The following is an 11532-nucleotide window of genomic DNA, read 5'->3' on the forward strand; positions in this document are numbered from 1 at the left end:
GCTTTTCTAGGAGTGGGAGGGCAATAGGCAGGGCACGGGCGTGTCGGGGGCGTTCCGCAGGTGCGACCAGGTAAATCTTGGTCTCTTCGGATTGATGTCACCTGGCGCATGCCTGGTTGGTCTGCACTGTCCCGGGCACCGACTGCATTTTCGCGCGTGCGGGAAAAGTTGGTGATGAAGAACCCGGGAGTGCACCATCTTGCCTCCGTTGGTTCAGTCTTGATCTCCTGACCTCGTGATCCGCCCGCCTCAGCCTCCCAAAGTGCTGGAATTACAGGCTTGAGCCACCGGGTCCAGCCTGCATGTGCTTGATTCTACTCTCATACCTGAGCCTCTTGTTTAAACTCATCCAGTTTCTTTTCCCTCTTTCCTCTGGGGAAATGTTTGATATTTGAAGCTTCATGTATAAAACTCAAGAACCCACCTTACGGTTTTGTGTAGTATTAGATGGTATGTATTGTAACTGAATCACAAATTTAATTCACACTGCAATTCAGATGTGCAAAGAAAACGAGTTTCTTTTTTCTTTTCTTTTTTTTTTTTATATGGACTCTGATTTTCTCCCAAATCTCTTTGTCACTAGTTGGGATATGGGTCTGTGTAAAATGAATTAAATGTTCATTGTGGTTCAACTTGGTCCCATTAAATCATGTTCACTCTGTCCTGGTTTAAAGGGCTGTCTTCTCAATCATCTTTTTCTCCTTATGCCCCTTTACTTTCTTTTTGAGACAGGGTCTCACTCTGTCACCCAGACTGGAGTGCACTGGGCACGATCTCAGCTCACTGCAACCTCCGCCTCCCAGGTACAAGTGATTCTCCTGCTTCAGCCTCCTGAGTAGCTGGGATTACAGGCACCTGCCACCCTGCCTGGCTAATTTTTGTAATTTTTCTGGAGACGGAGTTTCACCATGTTGGCCAGGCTGGTCTCAAACTCCCGACCTCAGGTGATCTGCCTGCCTTGGCCTCCCAAAGTGTTAGGATTACAGGCGTGAGCCACTGCTCTCAGCCTACTTAAGATGTTCCTGATGAAGCTGGGTGCAGTAGTTAGTAGCTAGTACTCACACCTGTAGTACTAGCTACTAGGGGATGCTGAGTGGTAAGATCACTTGAGCACAGGAGTTCGAGACTACAGTGAGTTATGATGGTGGCACTGCACTCCAGCCTGGGTGACAGAGCAAGACCATCTCCAAAAAAAGAACCCAGTCAGGAGATCGAGACCATCCTGGTGAACACGGTGAAACCCCGTCTCTACTAAAAAAATACAAAAAAACTAGCCGGGCATGGTGGCGGGCGCCTGTAGTCCCAGCTACTCAAGAGGCTGAGGCAGGAGAATGGTGTAAACCCGGGAGGCGGAGCTTGCAGTGATTTGAGATCTGGCCACTGCACTCCAGCCTGGGCGACAGAGCGAGACTCCGTCTCAAAAAAAAAAAAAGAACCCAGATGTAGGAGGTTGAAAAGTCCTGGCATCCATGTAGACTCAGTATGGTGTTCCTGGATTAGGCAGACCAAAGATGGGAAGAGTCCAAATAGAGTAACAAAGAGTGCTGAAGAGGTAGGTCCCTCTCTTTATGGCCACCTGATCACACTGTGTTACCAAATTTGCTTTAGTATAGGAGACTCTTTGGGATGACCTCATTTCAGATGAGGACTCAAATGGGAAGCATGACAAGGCTGGGGCAGAAGAGGAGAATCCCCTCCTGCCTGTTTGTTTTTTTTTTTTTGTAATGGGGTCTCATTATGTCACCCAGGCTGGAGTGCAGTGGCATGATCACTGCTCACTGTAGCCTTGACCTCCTGGGCTCAAGTGATCCCCCGATTTCAGTCTCTGGAGTAGTTGGGACCACAGGTGTGCACCACCATGACTGGCTAAATTATTTATGGAAATGAGGTCTTGCTAAGTGGCCCAACCAGTTTGGTCTTGAACATCTAGGCTCAAGCAGTCCTCGCACCTCGGCCTCCCAAAGTGTTGGGATTACAGGCATGAACCACTGTGCCCAGCAACTTTTTTTGTTTTGATTGAAATTATTGTTTCACATGTCCATGTGAAGAGATCACCAAACAGGCTTTGTGTGAGCAACATGGCTGTTTATTTCACCTGGGTGCAGGCAGGTTGAGTCCAAAAAAGGAGTCAGCAAGGGTGATGGGATTATCATGAGTTCTTATAGGTTTTGGGATAGGTGGTGTAGTTAACAGCACTGTTTTGGGGGCAGAGGGTGGATCTCACAAAGTACATTCTCAAGGGTGGGGAGAATTACAAAGAAACTTCTTAAGGGTGGGGGAGATTATACAGAACATTGATCAGTTAGGGTGCAGTAGAAAGAAATCACAATGGTGGAATGTCATCAGTTAAGCTATTTTCACTTCTGTGGCTCTTCAGTTGGTTCAGGCCATCTAGATATATACGTGCAGGTTACTGGGGATATGATGGCTTAGCTTGGGCTCAGAGGCCTGACAATTATGATGTGATTTTTCTAACTTATTCTGTTAACATAATGCATTACACATATTTTCAAATATTAAAACAAACTTACATCTCTGGAATAAATCCCACTTGGTCATATTGTATGATTCTTTTTATATATTTCTGAATACATTTGCTAATATTTTGCTATGGATTTTTCCAACAATATTCATGGGAAATGTTGGAATTTTTCTCTTTTTGTGAGGTCTTTTCCTGGCTTTCGTATTGGGATAATTCTAACTTCATACAATACATTGAGAACTGTTCCATCCTCTTATATCTTCTGGAAGAGGTTGTATGGAATTGGTGTTAATTCTTGTGTAAACATTTGATAGAATTCATTAGTGAAAGCTTTTGTGCCTGGAGATCTCGGGTATTTGTTGTTTTTTTTTTTTTTTTGAGTTTAAAAATTACAATTACAATTCTCTCTAGTTAGAAGACTATTTAAATTATCCTTTTCATATTAGGTTATTTGTAGTAATTTGTGTCTTCTGAGGAATTTGCTCATTTTGTCAAAGTAGTCAAATTTATGTTGTGTGGTGTTATTTATGGCATTCCTTTTTGGTGTCTGAAGGGTAATTATATTCCCTGGTACGTTCCTCATGTTGGTAATTTATGTCTTCTCTTTTTTTTTTCTTTGCAGTCTTGCTGGAGGTTTGTTAAATTTATCTTTTCAAAAACTAGATCCTTGGTTGTGTGTGGTCGCCCACACCTGTCATCCCAGCACTTTGGGAGGCTGAGGCAGGAGGATTGCTTGAATCCACAAGTTGGAGACCAGCCTGGGCAACATGGAGAGATTCTGTCCCTAAAAAAATAAAAATAAAAAAATCAACCAAGTCTGGTGGCACACACCTGTGGTCCCAAACTACTCGAGAGGCTGAGGTGGGAAGATCCCTTGAGCATGGGAGGTTGAGGCTGCAGTGAGCCGTGCTCACCTCACTGCACTACATCCTGGGTGACAGACCAAGACCCTGTCAATCAGTCAATCAATCAATAGCTTCCCAGGTGACTCCAGCCTGCCGCTTGTGGCCGACTGTCAGGCCTCTGAGCCCAAGCCTGCACGTGTACATCCAGATGGCCTAAAGCAAGTGAAGAATCACAAAAGAAGTGAAATTGGCCTGTTCCTGCCTTAACTGATGACATTTCACCATTGTGATTTGTTCCTGCCCCACCTTAACCGAGCAATTAACCTTGTGAAATACCTTCTCCTGGCTCAGAACCTCCCCCAACTGAGCACCTTGTGACCCCTGCCCCTGCCCGGAAGAGAAAAACCCCTTTTGACTATAATTTTCCACTACCCACCCAAATCCTATAAAACAGCCCCACTCCTATCTCCCTTTGCTGACTCTCTTTTCAGACTCAGCCCACCTGCACCCGGGTGAAATAAACAGCCTTGTTGCTCACACAAAGCCTGTTTGGTGGTCTCTTCATAGGGACGGGCGTGACACCGACCATCTTCTTCTTGAGCATCACAAGAGGTTTTATTCATTGCTGTAGCCCAAGGGCTCAACGCTGTTTAGCACGAAGCAGACATTGGGTAATCATTTCTTGAATGAAACCCATTTTACAGATGAGGCAACTGAGGCTCAGAGAAGTTAAGTTCACGTAAGTGGCAACGCTGGTCACATTTCCATTGCAATTCACTTGGAAGTGTTCAGGTTGCTTTCTGACTGCAGGACAGATATTGGGGCTGCGGTGCCCAGTTCCAAAGTTCAAAGTTTGCTCTGTGCCCGCCAGGGAGCTGGTTAAGCAGCTGCAGTGTTAACCCGAGACCCCGCCCCCAACGGGTGGGGCGAGGCGGGGCGTTGCTGAGCACTGCAGAGAGGCTGCGCCTTGGGCCGCCTAGCGCCTGTGCGCCTGCGCGGGGCGCTGAGGGGACGGGGTCCTACTCAGAAATGGCGGCCTCCGTGTTCTACGGCCGGCTCTTGGCCGTCGCTACCTTTCGGAACCACAGGCCTCGGACGGCTCTGCGGGCCGCTGCTCAGGTAATGCCTTCCAGCCCACTCTCATCTCGAGGGTCGGCAGGAGAAAGGGTGAGGTATGAGGGGTCTCGTGGCCCGACTCGGGGTCACTTCGCCAGCAGTGACATTTTTTGGGTGCCCTGCAAGGCCCTCGGGCTACTTGCCCGGGAGTGCTGCTCGCCAAGACTACGAGCGAGCCCATGTTTGCGCCGCGCTGCCCCAGCCCTTAGTCCGCGAGGAGCCCGGACGGCCCGGCCGTGGCTGCTCCTGCAGTTTCTGAGGGGTGGGCGGGAGCAGGTGGGCTCTGAGTGGAGGTGAGGGGGTCACGACAGTCTGCTGCCATTCCCGCGTCTGGCGCGGTGGGCTGAGACTTGAACGGCCCCTCTTTGGACAGGGGGGAATGCCCTTCAAATGTACTTTTGTGTTTCTTGGGAGCTGTCATAGGTGGGAATGTCAGAGGACCAGCGGTGTTTGCTGACTTGCCTTTTCTGGGGCAAGGTAGGGAAGTCTCCCCTCTCCTCCCAGTAGTTGTATGCTGTTCTATTTGTTAGTAGCAGTAATAAGATTATGTTTTCTACCTAACCAGTTGGAGAGGTAAGAAAGTAATCTTTTGTATAGCCTTATTTCTGGATAGGCTAGAGCATAGTAGTAACTAGCTTTGTTTTGAATATTTGATGTGTGCCAGGTAATGTGCTAAGCCCTTTATGTGTAGTCTCAGGTTTTTCAGCAACTGTGAGGAAGTCATTCAATACCTGCATCATTGTTGAACATATTATGGTTCAGAGAACAAGTAATTTGGACTAGGTCATATAGGAGGTAAGATCAGAGCTGAGATTTAATCCCAGAGCTGTCTGGTTCTAAAGCCTGTGTACTTGAGTCGGCTCTACAACTTTGAAAACAAACATCTTCCTTCCAACTTTCACAACGAAAACCTGTGGAAGGGCATTATTGGTGTCCTAAGTCAATTCCAGAGTTTTAGTTTTTTTTCTGAAGTAACTCTTAATACATGTCATAGTATGCATTGATTTGGGGCCCTCCCGCCGCTACCTTTTTTTTTTCTTCATTTTTATTAAAGTTCCGCCGGGCGCGGTGGCTCACACCTGTAATCCCAGCACTTTGGGAGGCCGAGGTTGGCGATCACGAGGTCAGGAGATCGAGAACATCCTGGCTAACACGGTGAAACCCCGTCTCTACTAAAAATACAAAAAAATTAGCCAGGCGTGGTGGTGGGCGCCTGAGGTCCCGGCTACTCGGGAGGCTGAGGCCAGGGAATGGCGTGAACCCGAGAAGTGGAGCTTGCAATGAGCCGAGATCGCGCCACTGCACTCCAGCCTGATCGACAGAGCTAGACTCCGTCTCAAACAAACAAACAAAAAGTTGTTCATACTTTCAGCCTAGGGATAGTGAGTTCTGTGAGTTTGCTTCCCAAAAGAAGTGACTTTTTGGCCTTGAACTTCCTTCTTGTGAGTCTTACAAGAGTGCCATTTAGTTTTTAGAAAATGGGGAATTTGGTGACAAATACGTTTTCATTCTAATCAAAATCTTTATCTTTTTGGAAGTTCATTTAAAAGGCTTCATTTCTCCATATGGAAATATCTAATATTATTTTCATTATTCCAGTTGCTCTCTTCTGCCCTACTCTTAAGAAATGCAGCTCTAGAATTTGGAAGGACCTTAGTCTAACCCTTTGCTTTTGTAGATGAGGATATAGAAGTACAGAGTCTTAGGAAACTTGTTCAAGGTCACACATTTAATTTAGCAATTTGTTTTCAACATTTTTTTTTTTCCCTTGAAACGGAGCCTTGCTCTGTCGCCCAGGCTGGAGTGCAGTGGCTCGATCTCTGCTCACTGCAAGCTCTGCCTCCCGGGTTCACGCCATTCTCCTGCCTCAGCTTCCCGAGTAGCTGGGACTACAGGCATCCGCCACCGCTCACGGCTAATTTTTTGTATTTTTAGTAGAGACGGGGTTTCACCATGTTAGTCAGGATGGTCTCGATCTCCTGACCTCATGATCCGCCCGCCTCGGCCTCCCAAAGTGCTGGGATTACAAGCTTGAGCCACCGCGCCCGTCCTGTTTTCAACGTTTTTTAAAGTTCTCTGACCCTCCTCCAATTTCTTGATATCTTTAGCCTAGTGTATCTTCGTTGAAAATAGATATTTCAGCATGTATCTTTGAGAATAAGGACATTCTTCCAAATAACCACAATATAATGATCATACTTAGGAATTCAATATTGCTGTAACATGAATATATATAGTTTAAATTCAGATTTTTCTAGTCGTCCCCAAAGTGTTCTTTATAGACATTAGATTTTTTAAAATTTAAACTGGGATCAGACCTTATTACATTTTCTCTGATCCAACTAACCAATTAGGTGCCACCTAGTGATTTACATGCTAGTGACCTATGTATTGCAGTTGTTTATTTATATGCCTGTGAACTCTGTGACTGGGACCCAGGTGTCTTTATTCTTTTAGTGTCTGTAGTCCACTTAGTACATAGTCATCAAAAAAATATTTGAGTGTGCCAGGCGCAGTGGCTCACACCTGTAATCCCAGCACTTTAAGAGGCCAAGGCGGGTGGATCACGAGGTCAGGAGATTGAGACCATCCTGGCTACCATGGTGAAACCCCATCTCTACTAAAAATGAAAAGAAATCAGGTGGGTGTGGTGGCACGCGCCTGTGGTCCCAGCTACTCAGGAGGGTGAGACAGGAGAATCGCTTGAACCCGGGACCTGGAGGTTGCAGTGAGCTGAGATTGCGCTACTGCGCTCCAGCTTGGGCGACAGAGTGAGACTCGGTCTTGAAAAAAAAAAAAATTTGAGTGTATGACTATTTTTGCCAAGCTTATGCTGGTTACTCCCCTACCCACTTATTTTTATTATTGTTTTGAAGTATAATTTATGTACAGTAAGATGTACAGCTAAGTAGATAGCTGGATTAATTTTTATGTATGTATTCACCTGTGTAACCATCATCCACATCAAGATATACAATGTTTCCAGCCCTCAGAAGGCTCTCATGTCTTCTCACTTATCAACACTCCCGGACAGAAGGTAGCAACTGACTTCTGTCATTATAGGCTAATTTTGACTGGTTTTGAACTCTGTAAAAATAAATCATGTAAGTATATATTCTTGTTTCTGGCTTCTTTCCCTCTATATTATGTTTGTGAGATTAATCTATTGTGATTAGATTACATTTTGTGATTAGATTAGATTACAATATGTGATTACATATTGTGATTAGATTACATAGATTACTATTGTGAGCCATAGTACTTTTTTTTCTTTTTATTTCTCTGCAGTATACTGTTATATACATATACCATAGTTTATCCATTCTCCTGTTAATGGGCAATCAGCTAATTTCTGTTTTCTGTCTGTTATAAACAAGCCTGCTCTGGACATTTTTATATGTGCCTTTTTATAGATGTAAGGACTAATTTCTTTCTTTTTTTTTTTTTTTTTTGTGAGACGGAGTCTCTCTCTGTCACCCAGGCTGGAGTGCAGTGGCACGATCTCAGCTCACTGCAAGCTCTGCCTCCTGGGTTCACGCCATTCTCCTGTCTCAGCCTCCCGAGTAGCTGGGACTACAGGTGCCCACCACCACGCCCGGCTTATCTTTTTGTATTTTTAATAGAGACGGGGTTTCACCGTGTTAGCCAGGATGGTTTCCATCTCCTGACCTCACGATCAGCCCACCTTGGCCTCTCAAAGTGCTAAGATTACAGGTGTGAGCCACCGTGCCCGGCCAAGGACTAATTTCCATTGATCTATACCCAGGAATGGGATTTCTGAGTCAGAAAGTGGAGGCATGCTAAACAGTAGTTTGAGAAGTTGCTGGCTTTTTTCTTTTTTCTTTTTTCTTTCTTTCTTTCTTTTTTTTTTTTTTTTTTTTTTTTTTTTTTTTTTTTTTTTTTTTTTTTTTTACTTATTTATTTGTTTTTTTAGACAGGGTCTTCTGTTGACCAAACTGGAGGACAATGGTGAAATCACAGCTCACTGCAGTCTCAAACTCCTAAGCTGAAGCGATCCTCCTGCCTCAGTCTCAGGAGTAGCTGGGATTATAGGTGTAAGCCACTGTGCCCAGCTTGGTTGCTGGCTTTTAATATTGAAGTGACACTAAATCAAGGAATTGAGCTACCTATGTTAAATGTTACCAAGGATTTTTAGCTTGCTAAATGAATCAGAAATAAGTTACTGTTATATATGACTGATTTGTAAGACTAGTAGTTTTCCTAACTGTAGGGTTCTTAAGAATCAACTGAGTGACTTGTTATGAATGCAGATTTCCTTGGGCCCAGTCCAGGGATTCTAATTTTGCAGCTGAGAATGGGTCTCAGGAATCAGCAGTTTACAAACAACCCAGTTCATTTTGAGGCAAAAGCTCATGAACCTACTTTAAGATTGTTTATATGACTTCTTTAAATTTAATTCTTACGACATTGTATGTTTCATATGAACCATGTTTCAGTATACCGCATTCTGTATTGAGATTATGGATATGTGTGGATAACACTTAAATGCGTGATTCCATTGACCAGTCATTGGGTAGAGGCTGCCAGTGGGAAGGAGGTGTGACTTCGGGCAAGTAGTCTCCAGTGAGAGGACTTGGCTGAGAGCTGTCAGCAACCAGCACTCCCAGCAGCAGCAGCTGGGGCTATGAATGTCTTGGTCCTGAATGGGGAGTGCCGGGGGGATATGGGCAGCATACTGCAATATCCACTACAGATGAAGCCATGGTTTTGAGTATCGAGTGTATGAAAGAGTAATGGTACCAAATTATTTTATTTTTACATATCTAGTGTCAGGTGACTTGTTAGGTGCTGGAGGAATGGTAGAGAGAAGAAAACTGGGAAGGAGTTTTGGTTTGGTGGAAAACATGAGATTGGTTTTAGATCTGCTGAATATGGCATTGAGGTAGAACTGCCCTGTAGATCATTGGAGATATGGTAGTAAAGCTGAAATCTAAAATAAAGGATAGAGATGATAAGGAAATAATTAAAACAAAAGTGGTAACAGTGAAATTTAGTTGATATGCTAGCTTTTAGTTTTATGCTGTGATTCAGGTACTCTGAATATTGTACTTTGATAAAACAGTTTTGTTATAGTTATGAAGAACTATAAGTAGTTAACAAGACTGGCTGCCAAATCACTGTCATATATAAATATGTCCCCAATCTTTCTAGGTTCTGGGAAGTTCTGGATTGTTTAATAACCATGGACTCCAAGTACAGCAGCAACAGCAAAGGAATCTCTCACTACATGAATACATGAGTATGGAATTATTACAGGAAGCTGGTGTCTCCATTCCCAAAGGATGTGTGGCAAAGTCACCAGATGAAGCTTATGCAATTGCCAAAAAATTAGGTACTAAATTAAGAAAAACTTTTGCCACCTTGACATGAGAGCTCTGAGCAGATTTCAAGTTTAGTTTTGGTTTGATAACAACTTTTAACTTTTTTTTTAAAGTACATTTTCTTTGCTTAAAATAGAGGGTGGAACTTTATGATTATTGAAATTCTAAAATTGTTATTATTATGCGCTCCCATAGTGCCAGTGACGTGGGAGTCCCTTACATTGGCATTAGGAAGCTAAAGTCCTGTTTTCAGTTGGAACATAATTATGGGGAAGGGAATTCTACTACTACTACTCTAACTACTCTGGAGCTTAAAGGATGGCGGTTGTGATGATTCTTTGGGGAAATGGTGAAGGAAAATCTTAGCTGTTAATGCACTTATAAGGAGAGGTCCAGTGCTTCCCCTTCCATTTTTTGTCATGAAACATATAGAACCAAAGGGGAACAAAAAGTAGAGTGCTAGAATGTAAACTCCATGAGAACAGAGTTTCTTTTTCTTTTCTTTTGTTTTTTTTTGAGACGGAGTTTCATTCTTATCACCCAGGTTGGAGTGCAGTAGTGCAATTCTGGCTCACTGCAACCTCCGTTTCCCAGGTTCAAGGGATTTTCCTGCCTCAGCCTCCCAAGTACCTGGTATTACAGGCACCCACCACCATACCCGGCTAATTGTTTTGTATTTTTAGTAGAGATGGGGTTTCACTATGTTGCCCAGGCTGGTCTCAAACTCCTGACCTCGTGATCCGCCTGCCTCGGCCTCCCCAAGTGCTGGGATTACAGGTGTGAGCCACCATGCCCAGCCCGAGTTTCTTTTTCTTATTTGTTCACTGATACATCCCCAAATCTTAGAAGAATGCCTTACAGTTAGGTAATCAATAAATACTAAATTAATAAATATTAAATGAATTTAACAGTTGCCCATGTTTATTAGATTCCTTTATTGATAACAGAAGCCTTAATAGCTTTTGTTAATTTCAATTTCTTAATAAAAAAATTTTGGTTTCTGAAAATAACCTTACATTTTTAAAGATTTAGCATGAAATCATGAGCTGATATACTAGCTATACACTGCATTTTCTTTTTAGCAGTATTTTAAATCCCACCAATTTTATGTAGATTAGCATAAGTCATCTCTCTTCTGTGTACATTTAATTAATATGACTTTAATATGATTTGTTGAATACTTTGCTTTTATGTTTTTTAAGAAAGATAAGGAACATTTTCAAAGTGTTTGAAATTTTAGAAGTATTCATCTTGGGTAGTACTTATTTGTCTCTAGACTGGATTTTTCTTTCAAAATTAAAGATACATACAAGTTAAGAAAACTGTCGTATAAGCTGTGTTTTTGAATGAGATGACCGTGATTTCCTTGACTTGGAAGCATGATTTTTCATTTATAGTTTGCTAGTTATTGTTGTTAATCAGAAAAAATTATTTTAAATCTGATTACAAGCAAACTTTTTATTAAGCAAAAACTTTGTATAAGTTCATACTAATTGTGGTGAAATTTTTGTTAATTAATGGTGACCTGTAGTTGGAACTTCTGCATAATGTTAATAGGACCTGATTTATATATAATTACGTCAGTAAAAACAGTTTTCCCCTTGTTTCCAGATTTCAAAATTCCAAAAAAAAAACTTTTTTAGAGATAGGGTCGGCCGGGCGCGGTGGCTCAAGCCTGTAATCCCAGCACTTTGGGAGGCCGAGATGGGCGGATCACGAGGTCAGGAGATTGAGACCATCCTGGCTA

General features: G+C 43.1%; 1 protein-coding gene across 3 annotated transcripts in view; it reads left to right on the top strand.

Moving 5' to 3' along the window:
- The first annotated feature begins 4277 nt into the window (after positions 1-4277).
- SUCLA2 (succinate-CoA ligase, ADP-forming, beta subunit) overlaps positions 4278-11532 on the top strand; it is a 76748-nt gene continuing 69493 nt past the window's right edge. For 2 of the 3 annotated variants that reach the window (XM_011939704.1, XM_011939696.1), the window contains exons 1-2: positions 4278-4446; positions 9616-9796. In XM_011939704.1, coding sequence (XP_011795094.1) covers positions 4357-4446; positions 9616-9796 — 271 coding nt within the window. In that variant the 5' untranslated portion in view covers positions 4278-4356. Of the gene's footprint in view, positions 4447-4548; positions 4737-9615; positions 9797-11532 lie in introns of those variants that run through there. The other variant, XM_011939711.1, reaches the window with a different exon arrangement.

The sequence above is a fragment of the Colobus angolensis genome, unplaced genomic scaffold, assembly GCF_000951035.1.
Source record: "Colobus angolensis palliatus isolate OR3802 unplaced genomic scaffold, Cang.pa_1.0 Scaffold101, whole genome shotgun sequence".
NCBI classification, from domain to species: domain Eukaryota; kingdom Metazoa; phylum Chordata; class Mammalia; order Primates; family Cercopithecidae; genus Colobus; species Colobus angolensis.